Source organism: Acartia tonsa, chromosome 5, assembly GCF_053477335.1.
Source record: "Acartia tonsa isolate MP-2025a chromosome 5, ASM5347733v1, whole genome shotgun sequence".
NCBI classification, from domain to species: domain Eukaryota; kingdom Metazoa; phylum Arthropoda; class Copepoda; order Calanoida; family Acartiidae; genus Acartia; species Acartia tonsa.
The window spans coordinates 2,378,981-2,397,654 of NC_137264.1; the positions used below are offsets into that span (position 1 = coordinate 2,378,981).

The following is an 18,674-nucleotide window of genomic DNA, read 5'->3' on the forward strand; positions in this document are numbered from 1 at the left end:
CAATAACCGACAAATTGATGTACATCCCCAATGTTGAAACACAAAATTACCCCTTTTGTAGATTACAATTAGTGGTTGAAACCAATCAATATTGAATAAAAGTTCCCAAAGTTGTTGGCCAACAAATAAGAAAACGTTATTATAAAACTTTGGGGACTAGTGTAATAAATAAGAAAAATTTAGGAGTACTCCATCCCCAACATTTTAATTTTTTTATAAAAAAAAGCCGGTTTAAACCAAAAAAACAAACTGGTTTGTTCTTTTTCTTTTAAAAACCCTGGTTTTTTACCATATCTGGTTAATATACACAACAATTTATTGTCCATCATAGTCTTATCCCGTAAGGTCCTAGGTAAAATGTTTTTTTTCTTCAGGAAAGGTTGCCTGGTCTCGGATTTCTGGATGCCAGCAGTGATGCAGATATTCTTGCTCCTAATACAAAGGTTTGTTTGGTTTTTAGTATCGCCAGCTATACTCTACATACCCGCCAGCTATACTCTACTACATACCCGCCAGCTATACTCTATTACATACCCGCCAGCTATACTCTACTACATACCCGCCAGCTATATTCTACATTCCTTGCGGCAATACCGTGCTTGCTGATGGGCTCGAGTCTGAGCCACACAGTGTCATACTAGAAACGTTAAAAAGGCTACATACCTCTATGTGACGCTTATAGTGTCTTTAACTCAGAAGTGGGAAATACCTTTGCTCGAAAACAGGTGCTACACATTGCTTTTAACAGTTAGAACTTTCAGACTAAGTTTGTGCAATCTAAGGGTTGGTAGTTGAATGTTATCTATAATTTTGCCTGATAAGCCTAACCTTATCGGTTCAGCGGTTACCTAGGTACCTACATATTTTTAAAAAGAGACTAACAATCAAATTTTGTTTCAAGTTGGAGTTACCTTTATGGGTCATAGAAGGAATGAAGTAAGTAGATTTTTATTAATAGCGAAGCTTTTCTACATTTAGGGTAGGTCTGTCCGTAATGGATAGCTCTGATGTTTGATTTAAGCATAGTTAGTTACATATTTTATCCTCTGCATGGAGAAAAAATTTTGTATCTTATCAATATCATATATTTATACATATATGGAAGGTAGAAAATGTGTATTAACAAGGTTGACAACATCCATTAAGGCAAAGGTCTGAAACGGTAGGACAAACAAACCTCAACACTTTTAGAGTGTTTGATAGGTAAAGATGTTTAAGTCGAAATAAAATTGTTAGTAAACTGGTTGCAAAACTATTTAAATACTAAATATTGTTATGGACATACTTACTTTTTTAGGACTTGACTATAGAGATGCTTAGCTTATAACATTGTACTTTGTTGTCCTAGGCATCCCAATTCCAAATTAAGACAATTCTAACATGCCTAAATTAACAACAAGAGTTATCCGTTACTGACGGAAGGACGGACGGACCGACCATAGGTATAGAAAAGCTTCCCTTAAAAAAAAAAACATTTTTGATGTCATTAAAACATCTCACTGTTTCTAATTTCTGTTTTTATCAAGGAAATACATGAACGTGCAAGTACCCAAAAGTTTGCGAGAAACCCAACGTGAAATCTTACTAGCTGACCCCAACATTGTGAATCTTCATAAATTAGGTCAGGATTTTAATTTATCCTAAACAAATAACAAAGTAACAGGATGTTTGTCTGTGTGTACCGAAGGATCTCGCTAACCGCTGAACCGATCGGGCTCTCCTTAACAGGGTAGCTTCTCATAGGTCCCGGGAAGGTATATAACTATTTTGGGGGAGGGTACAACCACCCTCCCAATAGAAATCGCCCCTAGAAAAAAATAAACTAAAATAAAAAATGGGGGGGTCACCCCTTCCCTAAAAAAATAAACTTTTATATTAAAATAGAATAATTGGTCATTTCTAGAATTTCCAAATTTGCTAATCAAGAATTTCAAATAAGAGAGAGAGAGGGTTGATATTTCTTATCAACAATTTCAAAATCACCTTTTTGTCTAAAAAAAAGCTTGGATCTTTACGTGATTGCTGAAAAAAAACCTCGCCCCGCCATTAACTTCTTAATAGTAACAAGCTTACAAAGCATCCTTTTATCTCTTATTTATACATAAGTATATTTTAATCACGTATTTAACTTTAACAAACTTATTCAACAAAGAGCTAATCTTTTCCCCTCTTTAAGATAAAAGATATAAACTTTTTTTATAAGTTCAATGATGCACATTCGCCGTTAAATTAATAAATCTTTATTTTTTACAGGACCCCATTATTTTGAGTTTGGTCGTCATGTAATGAAGCACTGCTTAGAAGAAGGAGATATCATTGGAAACTCTCTAAGGTATGAAAGACCTCTAAAACATTGGTCCAAATATTTGATGGCTTCGTAAGTTAAAAGTGAAGCTTTTCTATAAATAGAGTCCGTCCAGCCGTACTCGATTTGTTAGGATTGCCATATCGATTTAAAATTTTGGATGATGATTCCTGTGACAGTAAGGTATGAGTTAGAAAGCAAAGCAACGCTTTTATGGATGTTGTCATCTTTGTCTTATCTAATATTCAAAATTTTGTGACAAAGTTTTATTATTTAATTTTAAAATCCAGTCGTTCTATTTACGTTTAGGTATATGATCATATGGATGTTTTATCTTTTTTTCGTGATGTTTTCTTTAATATTACTAAATTTTCATAGATTATTCGTATACTTATTCAGTTTTGTTTGTAGTTTAATAAGTTTTCTGCAGTAAAAATTTGCAAGTTTTACCAAAAAAATCTTGTTCGAAACTATTTTTTTGTGCTTCTTTTTATTTGATTCAAAGATATTTTTGTTTTTCAGTAAAGCCTTGAAATCCAGATTCTTGAACATCCTAGATGCTGCACAGAATTGCAGGGACGAAGAAACACTTACGGTAAGTTGGATTTTAAATGTATAGGACGATTCTTTTGTGCCTCTTTTATGTATTGTACACAAACAATGGAGATCATACCTATAGGCAGTAATCTTACGGGATAAGACAATGGATGTCAAAATAATGTAAATTAAATACATTCCCAAAATTTATAAACAAATATCCCCTCATCAGAATATAATTATTGGTTAAAAATTTAAACACTGCTAGTTTACCAACCAATCAAAATTTGATGTATCCAAACTTTTTATGCTTATGAATAAAAAAGGTGCTTTTAAACAGTATTGTTTACTGATCTTCCTACAGGGTGGGTAATTTTGTTTATCATTAATGAGGATGTATTTGAATTTTTCATTCATAGCCTTATCTCCCTAGATCCCTGACGTTAAGTAAGCGCCCTAACAACCAGGGATCTAAAGGGATATGACAATGGCCGATAAATTAAAGTATATCCCCAATGATGATGTACTAAGTAAACCGTTCTGTAGATTACAAGTGTTTGAAACGTTTGGACAGTGACACTCAAGTTGATGAACCAACCAACCAAATTTGATAAAAGTCACCAATGTTATTAATCCAACTAATAATAAAACGTGATTATTAGACTTTGGGGACCAGTGTAATAAACAGCCCATTGTCCCCTCCCTCCTTGCCTAACATCCCACTGCATAATATTACTTCTTCCTAACCCCTAACTAGGGTTGGGTCGGATACTTTTTTGGCCGAATACCGGATATCTGGCTGATTTCTAATGCCAGATATCCGGTTCCGGCCGGATATCTGGCAAACGTTCGATATCCGGCAAATTACCGGATATCCGGCGTTAAAAATCAGCCGGATATCATGTAACCGGATAGTTTTAATATCCGGTATCCGGCCGTATATTGAAAATGACCGGATATCCGGCCCAACCCTACCCCTAACCTGAATATTTTTAGGAAATGATGAAAATGGATGAATTAGAAAGGTCCCTGTTCAAGAAGGCCTATGAAACTAGAAAAAGTAAGTTATTAATCTTACTGAAGACTGGATGTATTACCACTTTGTCAACAACAGTTATCCTCCAATTTCTTGGGTGTAAAAAAACTGTGTTTAGTGATTGTTAGATAATGCGAATCAGACAGGGGGTTTAAACCCATAAAGTGGTTAATTTTTTTCGCGTATTTTCCGTAAAGTTATGTGTTACCGTTTCGTCAAATGCGCTTAATAAGTCAAACTGTTCTTAATTTTGACCAAATGTATAAATATTAAATGGCCATAATTAAGATAACCGCCTTTGACTATAACGCTAACATACAACTTTACGGAAAATACATGAAAAATGCAGCTTATACCAATAACGAAATTAATTCGGAAAAAAATCACGAAACCTAAACGTGGTTTTCAGCTGTCGTTGGGGGGCAACACATCGTTAAATTGACGATCTCTCCATTTGCCCCCCAAATATTATTTTAGATTTATTTCACTTGTTGGTTATATCTTATATCTGTAAAAAAGGACCCTCTTTGTACATGCATGGATGAAAATGGTACCAGTATTTTTCGTAGATAGATATTTTTTTTCTTGCAATATTTTAAAAGGCCTTTTAAAAAATATTAAAAAATTTAAGTGCTACATATGTCCTAAAAATTAATGTTCTTGGTGTTCTCTATAATTAACTTCCGAGAATCAAACCAGATTTTTAGAAGATTTTATATATATTGATGATATTTTTAGCCTTCAAAAAAGAAAAAAACTCAACTCGCTAATTTTAGCCTACCAATTAAGAATCCGAATCCGCTATTAAGAAAAAGATTCGGATACGGATTCCAAAATTGACCAAAAATTAGGCGGATTCCGGATTCGGATACTGATTGCCAACCCTAATTAAAATATACATATTCCTTGTTCTCTATATATTTCCACATAAGAAAATGTAAGAATATAACAGCAGAGATTTCTAAAGCTAAAGTTCGGAAAAAGTGCTTGAGAAACTGATATTACCAAATATTTCTCAATTTTTATTGGAATAATACATTTTTTAACTAATTAAAAACAAGTCAGAAAGAAAAGCAAGTTTACAAATGAATCTTTTTCATTGCACTAAAAAAGGTTGGTTTTACATTTATGAAATTACTTTGTAGGCAGCAAACACTAAAAATACTTACTGTACAATACTGTTCATTCCAGGTATCGACTGTTGGAAGCAGAGGAAGGTGTACACCATCAAGACAGCCGCCATGGTCATCAACCACAAGAAGAGGAAGGCCATGGCCCTCGAATAGAACTAGACAAATATTTAGCAAATATCCCAATATTGCGATCAGACATGTTTTAAAGAAAATGTAAAAATGCCTTGTTGATTATTTTGGGTTGGGTAGATTACTGTATTAAATTCATTAGGGTTTCATTGTGTTAATATTTGGCCGGTTCACTTGTTTATTTTAGTTATTCCAACAATATGTTTTATGTAATACTTTATTATGAAAAATAACTTAGTTTTGGTCTGATCTTTATCCATAAATAAGTAAATAACATAAGCCGAGCTATTATTTTTTGGATCTAGTGCAGTTCACGGTAAAATGTTCCTGCCACTGGTAATGATTTCTCTAAAAATCCATTAACTTAAAAGGCTGCTAGCTTCCAAACGGCTTAACATACATTTCATGCCCGCTTATCGTGATAATCGGCATTAGAAGGCCTATAAATAATTTATAATAGCTAAGATCCAATGATGCACAGGGAAAACTTCTCTAAAGTAACATAAAATAAGTCTTTTTTTGTGCATTTATGTGTACTGCGAGATAACTGTGCATTATTGAGCAAATGGCTATACCAGTTTGGCCGTTAGCAGCCTTTAAACATAATTTTTTAGAGATCATCGTTAACATGAATATCTTACTATATACTGCACTTAATCCTTTTTTGTATTGTAACATGTATGTAATGTATAGTGTGGTTTTATACAGTTGAACGCAGGGTAAGTTCTATTTTGTTGGCCCTTAAGGTCTGAAGACCCTGCTTAACTGAAATAAACCATTTTAGATATGTATTTTCTTCTCTGCTAAAAACTGGTTTTGTATCCGCGAGGAGAAAAAGAAAAAACTTAGTACCTGTAATTTTACGCTTGAATTATTTAAAACTCTAGTACATATATGTAAAATCAACTATTACGCTTATAATGTGATCTAATATATTAAAAATATTTTTATACTTATGAATTTATTTACCTGTGGGTACTAAAACATTTTTTTGGGGATTAGTTTTGTGTTTTACTTTTATAAAAAATGACACTTTTTCTTCAAATATCTATATCGTTTTGGCAAATTGCATTTATCATTTCAAAGTTTAAGTCATTTTAACCACCATTAGAAGACCTTTTTGGGTGAATTTTTAGATATTTTGATATTTTTAATGTTTTAATAAAATAATATTTCAGATATAATGTACGGATCTATTAGGAAGTTGTCAGGGCTGAATAAGCTTGTTAACACGAGTGTTAGAGATTATTTTTGGCTTAATGCTAACAAGGCTTCTATCAATTCTTCTTTTACGAGGTAATCCTGTTTATTTATACTTTTTAAAAGCGAAGCTTTTCTATAATTAGGGTCGGTCCGTCCGTCCGAGATAGTTAGCTTTTATTCGTTAATTTAGGCATGTTAGAATTGTCCTATCGATTTCAAACTTTGCATGGTGATTCCTGTAGTAGTTAGGTACGATTTAGAAAGCGTAACAACTCTATAATCATTACAAGAATGTCCGTACGTCCATTTTAAGCATGTTGATTTTTTTACTTTTTTAACAACAAATTTTTTTGTGATCTAATCATCCGATTGATCTGATTTTTGGTATGTTTACTCCTGGGACAACAAAGTATAATGTTTCAAGCAAAGCAACTCTATAATCAAGTCCTAAAAATGTAAGTATGTCCATAAACATTATCCTATATCAAGCAGTTTTTCAACAAAGGGGGAAGTCATTTTCTAGTAAATTCTGTAAAGGTGTGTGTTATAAGGCCTAAAAATAGTAGTAGAACGCTAAGGTGCTCTAGATATATGTATTCCCTATTGAATAGAATAGGGAAAAAAAAAATTTTTTTTTGATAACCGTACCTGGAAATTCTTTTAAATATACGAAATTTCTATCAAACGCTTTGATTTGCTCAAAGTGACATAAATTAACCCTAAAAATGAACCTAACCTTAATTTTCTTAGAAACCATTTGATCAATAGAGATGATTTCTTAAACTTAAGTTTTTATGCTTATAAACTTACTAATAGTTTTGAAGTTACCCTCCTGCCGCCAACCCCTAGCTCTCTGGGGCTCAAAAAAAAACCTGGAAATGAACCTAACCTTAATTATCTCAGAAACCATTTGATCTATAGAGATGATTTCTTAAACTTAAGTTTTTATGCTTATAAACTTACTAATAGTTTTGAAGTTACCCTCCTGCCGCCAACCCCTAGCCCTCTGGGGCTCAAAAAAAACCCTGAAAATGAACCTAACCTTAATTATCTCAGAAACCATTTGATCTATAGAGATGATTTCTTAAACTTAAGTTTTTATGCTTATAAACTTACTTATAGTTTAAACTTAAAAGTAACGTTAAGTTTAGAAGTCACCCTACTGCCACCAACCCCTAGCCCTCTGGGGCTCAAAACTCCCTAAAATGAACCTAACCTTAATTTTCTCAAAAACTATTTGACAAATAGAGATGATTTCTTAGACTTAAGCTTTCATGCTTATAAACTATCTTTTAGATTGGAAGTCACCCCCCCCTGCCCCTAACCCATAGCCCTCCAGGGCTTAAATTAACCCTAAAAATGAACCTAACCTTAATAATCTCAGAAACCATTTGATCAATAGAGATGATTTCTTAAACTTAAGCTTTTATGTTACCCTCCTGCTGCCAACACCTAGCCCTTTCAAATTAACCCTAAAAATTATCCTAACCTTAATTTTCTCAGAAACCATTTGATCAATAGAGATCCTTTCTTAAATTTAAGCTTTTATGCTTATAAACTAACTTCTAGTTTAAGATTCAGCCCCCTGCCACCAACCCCTAGCCCTCCGGGGCTCAAAACTCCCTAAAATGAACCTAACCTTAATTTTCTCAAAAACTATTTGACCAATAGAGATGATTTCTTAGACTTAAGCTTTCATGCTTATAAACTATCTTTTAGATTAGAAGTCACTCCCCCTGCCCCTAACCCATAGCCCTCCGGGGCTTAAATTAACCCTAAAAATGAACCTAACCTTAATAATCTCAGAAACCATTTGATCAATGGAGATGATTTCTTAAACTTAAGCTATTATGTTACCCTCCTGCTGCCAACACCTAGCCCTTCGGGGCTCAAATTAACCCTAAAATTGAACCTAACCTTAATTTTCTCAGAAACCATTTGATCAATAGAGATGATTCCTTTAACTTAAGCATCTATGGTTATAAACTAACTTCTAGTTTAGAATTTACCCCCCTGCCGCCAACCCCTTGCACTCCAGGGCTCAAAATAAACCCTAAAAATGAACAAAACCTTAATTTTCTCAGAAACCATTTGATCAATAGAGTTGATTTCTTGAACTTAAGCTTTTATGAGTATGAACATCTCATGGTTTCGAAGTCAACCCTCTACCCCCACCCCCTAGCCCTCCGGGGCTAAAAAAACCCTGGAAATGAATCTAACCCTAATTATCTCAGAAACCATTTGATCTATAGAGATGATTTCTTAAACTTAAGTTTTTAAGCTTATAAACTTACTTATAGTTTCGAAGTTACCCTCCTGCCACCAACCCCTAGCCCTCTGGGGCTAAAAAAAAAACCTGTAAATGAACCTAACCTTAATTATCTCAGAAACCATTTGATCTAAAGAGATGATTTCTTAAACTTAAGTTTTTATGCTTATAAACTTACTAATAGATTTGAAGTTACCCTCCTGCCACCCCCCTAGCCCTCTGGGGCTCAAAAAAACCCTGGAAATGAACCTAACCTTAATTATCTCAGAAACCATTTGATCTATAGAGATGATTTCTTAAACTTAAGTTTTTATGCTTATAAACTTACTTATAGTTTAAACTTAAAAGTAACGTTAAGTTTAGAAGTCACCCTACTGCCGCCAACCCCTAGCCCTCTGGGGCTCAAATTAACCCTAAAAATTATCCTAACCTTAATTTTTTCAGAAACCATTTGATCAATAGAGATCCTTTCTTAAATTTAAGCTTTTATGCTTATAAACTAACTTCTAGTTTAAGATTCAGCCCCCTGCCACCAACCCCTAGTCCCCCGGGCTCAAAACTCCCTGAAATAAACCTAACCTTAATTTTCTCAAAAATTATTTGACCAATAGAGATGATTTCTTAGACTTAAGCTTTCATGCTTATAAACTATCTTTTAGATTAGAAGTCACCCCCCCTGCCCCTAACCCATAGCCCTCCGGGGCTTAAATTAACCCTAAAAATGAACCTAACCTTAATAATCTCAGAAACCATTTGATCAATAGAGATGATTTCTTAAACTTAAGCTATTATGTTACCCTCCTGCTGCCAACACCTAGCCCTTCGGGGCTCAAATTAACCCTAAAATTGAACCTAACCTTAATTTTCTCAGAAACCATTTGATCAATAGAGATGATTCCTTTAACTTAAGCATCTATGGTTATAAACTAACTTCTAGTTTAGAATTTACCCCCCTGCCGCCAACCCCTTGCACTCCAGGGCTCAAAATAAACCCTAAAAATGAACAAAACCTTAATTTTCTCAGAAACCATTTGATCAATAGAGTTGATTTCTTGAACTTAAGCTTTTATGAGTATGAACATCTCATGGTTTCGAAGTCAACCCTCTACCCCCACCCCCTAGCCCTCCGGGGCTAAAAAAACCCTGGAAATGAATCTAACCCTAATTATCTCAGAAACCATTTGATCTATAGAGATGATTTCTTAAACTTAAGTTTTTAAGCTTATAAACTTACTTATAGTTTCGAAGTTACCCTCCTGCCACCAACCCCTAGCCCTCTGGGGCTAAAAAAAAAACCTGTAAATGAACCTAACCTTAATTATCTCAGAAACCATTTGATCTAAAGAGATGATTTCTTAAACTTAAGTTTTTATGCTTATAAACTTACTAATAGATTTGAAGTTACCCTCCTGCCACCCCCCTAGCCCTCTGGGGCTCAAAAAAACCCTGGAAATGAACCTAACCTTAATTATCTCAGAAACCATTTGATCTATAGAGATGATTTCTTAAACTTAAGTTTTTATGCTTATAAACTTACTTATAGTTTAAACTTAAAAGTAACGTTAAGTTTAGAAGTCACCCTACTGCCGCCAACCCCTAGCCCTCTGGGGCTCAAATTAACCCTAAAAATTATCCTAACCTTAATTTTTTCAGAAACCATTTGATCAATAGAGATCCTTTCTTAAATTTAAGCTTTTATGCTTATAAACTAACTTCTAGTTTAAGATTCAGCCCCCTGCCACCAACCCCTAGTCCCCCGGGCTCAAAACTCCCTGAAATAAACCTAACCTTAATTTTCTCAAAAATTATTTGACCAATAGAGATGATTTCTTAGACTTAAGCTTTCATGCTTATAAACTATCTTTTAGATTAGAAGTCACCCCCCCTGCCCCTAACCCATAGCCCTCCGGGGCTTAAATTAACCCTAAAAATGAACCTAACCTTAATAATCTCAGAAACCATTTGATCAATAGAGATGATTTCTTAAACTTAAGCTTTTATGTTACCCTCCTGCTGCCAACACCTAGCCCTTCGGGGCTCAAATTAACCCTAAGATTGAACCTAACCTTAATTTTCTCAGAAACTATTTGATCAATAGAGATGATTCCTTTAACTAAAGCTTCTATGGTTAAAAACTAACTTCTAGTTTAGAATTTACCCCCCTGCCGCCAACCCCTAGCACTCCAGGGCTCAAAATAAACCCTAAAAATGAATCTAACCTTAATTTTCTCAGAAACCATTTGATCAATAGAGATGATTTCTTAAACTTAGGCTGTTATGCTTATAAAATAGCTTTAAGGTTAAAAGTCAGCACCCTTCCGCCAACCCCTAGCCGTCCGGGCTCAAAAAACCCTAAAAATGAACCAAACCTTAATTTTCTCAGAAACCATTTGATCAATAAAGCAGATTTCTAGGACTTTTATGGTTTAGAAGTCACCCCTCTAGCCCCCCAGGGCTTAAAAAAACCCTAATAAAGGGGGGGGGGGGGCGTAATGACATAAGCTCTTAAACCGTGAGCAAAATGGTCTAAATATTAAGCTAGACCCTTCAAACTTGGTATATAAGCTTAGTCCTATAGGTATTACATCTAAATGGCAAAAAAATCCAAAAAATTTTATTTTTAGGTTAGGTTAGGTAAGAAAAACCCTGCGGAAATGGGGTTTTTAGGCTTTTTTTGGTCTATTTTGATGTGGAAACTTGCCTTAAATTGTTTTTTCCTAGGGTTTTAACTTAAATACACTGTATCTATTCATATGGACATTATTTAAGATGATTCAGCAAGTCGGGGACCGACCCCAGGGGGCTAGGTGGGTAGCCCGCAGGGGTTAAGTTCATTTTTCCCAATATATTTGTTGTGATACATCAAATTATAGGTTTTTTAGGTCAAGGAACTCAAATTCAGAGCTAAAATAAGCATTAGACTAATCTGAAGCTAGCCCCAGCGGGCTAGGTTGGTGGCCCGCAGGGGTTAAGTGCATTTTTTCTAATATATATCTTGTTATATATAAAACTATAGGTTTTTTAGGTCAAGAAACTCGAATTCTGAGCGAAAATTAGCATAAGACTGACCTAAAGCTAACCCCCCCGGGCTAGGTTGGTTTTCTGCAGGGCTTAAGAGCATTTACCTAACCTAACCTAGAAACTTACTTATATTTTCACAGGTTTTTTTCTTGAATAAACTGTGTCTATTCATAAGGACTTTATTTAAGATGATCCAGCAAGTCGGGGACCGACCCCAGCGGGCTAGGTGGGTGGCCCGCAGGGGTTAAGTGCATTTTTTCCAATATATATGTTGAGATACATCAAATTATAAGTTTTTTAGGTCAGTTAACTCAAATTCAGAGCTAGAATTAGCATAAGACTAATCTGAAACTAGCCCCAGCGGGCTAGGTTGGTGGCCCACAGGGGTTAAATGCATTATTTCCAATATAGATCTTGTTATGTATCAAAATAAAGGTTTTTAAGGTCAAGAAACTCAAATTCAGAGCTAAAATTGGCATAAGACTTACCTGAAGCTAACCCCTGCGGGCTAGGTAGATTTTCCACAGGGCTTATGTGCATTTTACCTAACCTAACCTAGAAACTTACTTATTCTTTTTTGTTTTTTTCCTTGAATAAACTGTGTCTATTAATGAGGACATTATTTTAGATAATCCAGCAAGTTAGGGACCGACCCCAGCGGGCTAGGTGGGTGGCCCACAGGGGTGTAGTGCATTTTTCTAAAGTATGTGTCGTTCTTCGACTTGCTGGATCATCTGAAATAAGGTCCTCATGAATGGACAGTTTATTTGAAAAAAAAACCTAAAAAAAAATATTAAATGTAAGTTTCTAGGTTAGGTTAGGTAAAATGCACTTAAGCCCTATGGGCTACCTATCTAGCCCGCTGGGGTTAGCTTCAGATTAGTCTAATGCTTATTTCAGCTCTGAATTTGAGTTCTTTGACCTAAAAAACCTATAGTTGGATTTATCACAACATATATATTAAGGAAAATGCACTTAACCCCCGCAGGCCACCCACCTAGCCCGCTGGGGTCGGTCTTCGACTTGCTGAATCATCTGAAATAAGGTCCTCATGAATGAACAGTTTATTCCAGAAAAAAACCTAAAAAAATAATAATGTAAGTTTCTAGGTTAGCTTAGGTAAAATGCACTTAAGCCCTGTGGGCAACCCAGCTAGCCCGCTGGGGTTAGCTTCAGATTATTCTAATGCTTATTTTAGCTCTGAATTTGAGTTAACTGACCTAAAAAACTTATAATTTGACGTATCTCAACATATATATTGGAAAAAATGCACTTAACCCCTGCGGGCCACCCACCTAGCCCACTGGGGTCGGTCCCCGACTTGCTGGATCATCTTAAATAAAGTCTTCATTAATAGACACAGTTTATTCAAGAAAGAAACCTATAAAAATATAAGTAAGTTTCTAGGTTAGGTTAGGTAAATGCTCTTAAGCCCTGCAGAAAACCAACCTAGCCCGGGGGGGTTAGCTTCAGGTCAGTCTAATGCTAATTTTTGCTCAGAATTTGAGTTTCTTGACCTAAAAAACCTTTAGTTTGATATATAACAAGATATATATTGATAAAAATGCACTTAACCCCTGCAGGCCACCAACTAAGCCCGCTGGGGCTAGCTTCAGATTAGTCTAATGCTTATTTTAGCTCTGAATTTGAGTTCCTTGACCTAAAAAACCTATAATTTGATGTATCACAACAAATATATTGGGAAATATGAACTTAACCCCTGCGGGCTACCCACCTAGCCCCCTGGGGTCGGTCCACGACTTGCTGAATCATCTTAAATAATGTCCATATGAATAGATACAGTGTATTTAAGTTAAAACCCTAAGAAAAAACAATTTAAGGCAAGTTTCCACATCAAAATAGACCAAAAAAAGCCTAAAAACCCCATTTCCGCAGGGTTTTTCTTACCTAACCTAACCTAAAAATAAAAAATTTTGGATTTTTTTGCCATTTAGATGTAATACCTATAGGACTAAGCTTATATACCAAGTTTGAAGGGCCTAGCTCAATATTTAGACCATTTTGCTCACGGTTTAAGAGCTTATGTCATTACGCCCCCCCCCCCTTAACCTAAACTTGATTTTCACAGAAGCCATTTGATCAATAGTGCAGATTATTTTTGTCTAAAGCTTATATGATTATAAAATAACTTTTAGTTTGAAAGTTTCTTAACCTCAGTAACCACATTATTAAATGTTCAGATGAAAGTTTAAGATATCGTTTCTATTGATCAAATGGTTTCTGTGAAAATTTAGGTTAGGTCCATTTTTAGGGTTTTTTTGATCCCGGAGGGATAGATATTGGCGGCAGGTAGCTGACTCTTAAACTAAAAGTTATTTTATAAGCATAAAATTTTAAGTTTAATTAATCATCTCTAATGATCAAATGGTTTCTGAGAAAATTAAGGTTAGGTTCATTTTTAGAGTTTATTTTGAACCCTGGAGGGCTAGGGGTTGGCGGCAGGGGGGTGACCTATAAAGTTTAAGTTAGTTTATAAGCATAAAATCTTAAGTTTATGAAATCATCTATTGATCAAATGGTTTCTGAGAAAATTAAAGTTAGGTTCATTTTTAGGTTTTTTTTGAGCCCTGGAGGGCTAGGGGTTTGTAGCAGGGAGGTGAATTCAAAACTAGAAGTTAGTTTATAACCATAAAAGCCTAAGTTTAAGAAATCACATCTATTGATCAAATGGTTTCTGAGAAAATTAAGGTTAGGTTCATTTTTTTGGTTAATTTGAGCCCCGGAGGGCTAGGGTGACTTCTAAACTTAACGTTACTTTACAAGCATAATAGCTTAAGTTTAAGAAATCATCTCTATTGATCAAATGAATTCTGAGAAAATTAACGTTAGGTTCATTTTAAGGGTTAATTTGAGCCCCAGAGGGCTAGGGGTTGGCCATAGAAGGGTAACTTCAAATCTATAAGTAAGTTAATAAGTATAAAAACTTAAGTTTAAAAATTAACTCTATTGATCAAATGGTTTCTGAGAAAATTAAGGTTAGGTACATTTTTAGGGTTTTTTTGAGCCCCGGAGGACTAGGGGTTTGTGGCAGGGGGATGAATTCTAAACTAGAAGTCAGTTTATAACCATAAAAGCTTAAATTTAAGAAATCATCTCTATTGATCAAATGGTTTCTGAGAAAATTAAGGTTAGGTTAATTTTTAGGGTTAATTTGAGCCCCGAAGGGCTAGGGTTTGGCAGCAGGAGGGTAACTTCAAAACTATAAGTAAGTTAATAGGCTTAAAAATTAAATTTAAGAAATCATCTCAATTGATCAAATGGTTTCTGAGAAAATTAGGGTTAGGTTCATTTCCAGGGTTTTTTTGAGCCCTGAAGGGCTAGGGGGTGGGGATAGGGGGTTGACTTCGAAACAATGAGATGTTCATACTCATAAAAGCTTAAGTTCAAGAAATCAACTCTATTGATCAAATGGTTTCTGAGAAAATTAAGGTTAGGTTCATTTTTAGGGTTAATTAATGTCACCTTGAGCAAATCAAAGCGTTTGATAGTAATTTCGTATTTTTAAAAGAATTTCCAGGTATGGTAATCAAAAAAAAAATTTTTTTCCCTGTTGTTCTATTCAATAGGGAATACATATATCTAGAGCACCTTAGCGTTCTACTTCTATTTTTAGGCCTTATAACACACACCTTTACGGAATTTACTAGAAAATGACCTCACCCTTTACACTTACAATTTTGCTTCAACTCTTATACATTTATTTTCTGATTATTCAGTTCAGACACTATATAAGTGTTAATGTCCGTTTGTCCTACAGTTTCAGTGCTTCGCTTTTATGGATGTTGTCATCCTTGTTTTTGTATCTGTTATTGAATGCTTATTATCTGCTGTTTTTTGTTTCTGTTATTGAATGCTCATTATCTGCAGTTACTTTATGAGCAAAATATTTTCGTTAATTAAAACGGTTATTAGTTCTTTTACGCTTTCTTGCTTAGCTGTTTACCATTTATCATCCAATCTCAAAACTTATTCTATTACAGTTTATAGTTCTTTAGAAAACTAAAGTACCTAGGTATTAATATTATCATCCTCTTCTTGTAAGTATATAGAAAAGATATAGGTAATTTTTATTTTGCAGGCATCGATCCCATTTATCCAGAACAGTAAGACCTGTTATCAATGTAAGTATACAATACTTTTTTCATTTTTAAAAGCGAAGCTTTTATATAAGGGGGGGGTTTTTAATGCAACCATCTCGTAATCAATGTATAAATGACACTTAGAATTCGAATTTCGACCTCAAATTTTGCATGAGTAATCCTTGGTAGGTCTATTTTCCCTAAATCGAACAAAAAGTTGGAAAAGTAACGGCTGGCAGCTGGCGGCTCAGCCGTTTAGCCGTTTTTTGCCTAATTTCAGGACAAATTCATCATTAATTACGTAGGAATCAACTTTTTAAAACATATTTTTGGTTTAATTCATGTTAAATGATAGCAATAACCATTTTTAAAATTTCTTGTACCAGCTGCTAAACGGCTAGAACCGGCTAAAAACGGCTGGGAGCTGCCAAGAGTATGAATAGTTGATAGGGCATGTGACATGTCTAGGGGTAGGTTTTTATGGTTGCTGAGCTCAAAAATACTACCAAAAATAGTTGCAGCTCAATCATATGGCAGCTGGGTAACGGCCGCTGCTGAGCTGGGAGCTGCCAAGAGTTGAATGTGTAGATAGGGCTTGTGACATGTCTAGGGGTAGGTTTTGATGGTTGCTGAGCTCAAAAATGCTACCAAAAATTTTGACAGCCCATCAATATGGCAGCTGGGTAACAGCTGCAGCTCAGCTGGTAGCGGCCAAGAGTAGAATGGGTAGATAGGGCTTGTGACATGTCTAGGGATAGGTTTTTATGGGTGCTGAGCTCAAAAATGCTATTAAAAATAGTGGCAGCTCATCCATATGGCAGCTGGGTAACGGCCGCTGCTCAGCTGGGAGCAGCCAAGAGTAGAATGAGTAGATAGGGCTTTTGACGTGTCTAGGGGTAGGTTTTTAGGGGTACTGAGCTCATAAATACTATTAGAAATAGTGGCGGCCCATCCACATGGCAGCTTGGTAAAAGCTACAGCTCAGCTGGGAGCGGCCAAGAGTAGAATGAGTACATAGCGCCTGTGAGGTGTCTAGGGATAGGTTTTATTGGGTGCTGAGCTCAAAAATACTACAAAAAATAGTGGCCGCCTATCAATATGGCAGCTGGGTAACAGCTGCAGCTCAGCTGGTAGCGGCCAAGAGTAGAATGGGTAGATAGGGCTTGTGACATGTCTAGGGGTAGGTTTTTATGGGTGCTGAGCTCAAAAATGCTATCAAAAATAGTGGCGGCCCATTCACATGGCAGCTGGGTAAAAGCTACAGCTCAGCTGGGAGCGGCCAAGAGTAGAATGAGTTCATAGGGCTTGTGACGTGTTTAGGGGTAGGTTTTCATGGGTGCTGAGCTCAAAAATACTACTAAAAAAAGTGGCCGCCCATCCATATTGCAGCTGGGTAACAGCTAAGCTTAGCAGTAAGCCGTTATTTAAGACTCATTGACTATTGGGACTATTGAATGATCATCAAATATTGAATATTTCAGTATAAATACACTATTGTCATTTTATATTATTAATAACAACACCTTATCAATGTTTTGATTTAGTTGTAAAACGGCTGAAATTGGCTGAGAACAGTTACCAACAGATAAAAGTAAACAAGTAAAGACATAGCTTGTGATGTGTCAAAGAGGTGTAAGTTTTTATAGGTGCCAAGCTCATTAATACTCCCAAAAATAGAAAAGCTCATCCAAATGGCAGCATGGTAAGGGCTGCTGCTCAGCTGTAGCTGTTACCCAGCTGCCATATAGACAGGCCCGAACTTTTATTGGTAGTATTTTAGAGCTCAACACCCATAAAAACCTACCCCTAGACACGTCACATGCTATGTACTTTTGGCTATTGTTAGCTTTTCTCAGCCGTTTTTTGGTAGTTTTCAGCTCTTGAAACAGTGAAATCCAGTAATTAAAAAGAGTTATTAGTAATATATCCATGAAAAAAAGGTAAAATGTTAATAGGGAGAAGTTTAATTCCACTGAAATAATCAATTTTTTAAGCCTCAAAAAACAGCTGAGCTGTGGCCATTACCCAGCTGCCATATAGAAGGGAGGGCACTAATTTTTGTGCTCAGCGTCCATTAAAACCTACCCCTAGACACATCAGAAGCCCTATCTACTCATCTACTTTTGGCCGCTCCCAGCTGAGCTGCAGCTGTTACCCAGCTGCCATATGGATGGGCGGCCACTATTTTTGGTAGTATTTTTGAGCTAAGCAACCATAAAAGCCTACCCCTAGACACGTCACAAGCCCCATCTACTCATTCTACTATTGGCCCCTCCTAGCTGAGCTGTAGCTGTTACCCAGCTGCCATGTGGATGGGCCGCCACTATTTTTGATAGTATTTTTGAGCTCAGCACTCCGAAAAAATACCCCTAGACACGTCACAAGTCCTATCTACTTATTCTACTCTTGGCCGCTCCAAGGTGAGCTGCGGCCGTTACCCAGCTGCCATATGGATTGGCGGCCACTATTTTTGGTAGTAGTATTGAGCTCAGCACCCATAAAAACCTACCCCTTGACACGTCACAAGCCCTATCTACTCATTCTAATCTTGTCCGCTCCCAGCTGAGCTTCAGCTGTTACCCAGCTGCCATATGGATGGGCTGCTTCTACTTTTGGTAGCATTTTTGAGTTTAGCACCCCTAAAAACCTACCCCTAGACATGTCACAAGCCCTATGTACTCATTCTACTCTTGGCCGCTCCAAGGTGAGCTGCAGCTGTTACCCAGCTGCCATATGGATAGGCGGCCACTATTTTTGGTAGTATTTTTGAGCTTAGCACCCCTAAAAACCTACCCCTAGACACGTCACAAGCCCTATCTACACATTTAACTCTTGGCAGCTCCCAGCTCAGCAGCGGCCGTTACCCAGCTGCCATATGATTGAGCTGTCACTATTTTTGGTAGCATTTTTGAGCTCAGCAACCATCAAAACCTACCCCTAG

General features: G+C 36.0%; 2 protein-coding genes across 6 annotated transcripts in view; both read left to right on the forward strand.

Moving 5' to 3' along the window:
• The window catches only part of Psf3 (DNA replication complex GINS protein Psf3), a 6,279-nt gene extending 185 nt beyond the window's left edge, over window positions 1–6,094 (forward strand). Inside the window, exons 2-9 of one of the 5 annotated variants that reach the window (XR_013879372.1) lie at window positions 375–443; window positions 902–936; window positions 1,527–1,621; window positions 2,254–2,332; window positions 2,828–2,900; window positions 3,839–3,902; window positions 5,070–5,456; window positions 5,834–6,094. Coding sequence is in view for 1 of the 5 variants with exons in the window: in XM_080159843.1 (XP_080015969.1) it covers window positions 375–443; window positions 902–936; window positions 1,527–1,621; window positions 2,254–2,332; window positions 2,828–2,900; window positions 3,839–3,902; window positions 5,070–5,164 (510 nt within the window). In the remaining 4 variants the exon portion in view is untranslated. Of the gene's footprint in view, window positions 1–374; window positions 444–901; window positions 937–1,526; window positions 1,622–2,253; window positions 2,333–2,827; window positions 2,901–3,838; window positions 3,903–5,069 lie in introns of all 5 variants that reach the window. The other 4 variants (XR_013879373.1, XR_013879374.1, XR_013879375.1 and 1 more) reach the window with 4 other exon arrangements.
• A 215-nt stretch (window positions 6,095–6,309) lies between these two features.
• Window positions 6,310–18,674, forward strand: part of mRpL44 (mitochondrial ribosomal protein L44) — a 33,408-nt gene continuing 21,043 nt past the window's right edge. The window contains exons 1-2 of the mRNA XM_080159828.1: window positions 6,310–6,436; window positions 15,733–15,775. Coding sequence (XP_080015954.1) covers window positions 6,324–6,436; window positions 15,733–15,775 — 156 coding nt within the window. The 5' untranslated portion in view covers window positions 6,310–6,323. The remainder of the gene's footprint in view (window positions 6,437–15,732; window positions 15,776–18,674) is intronic.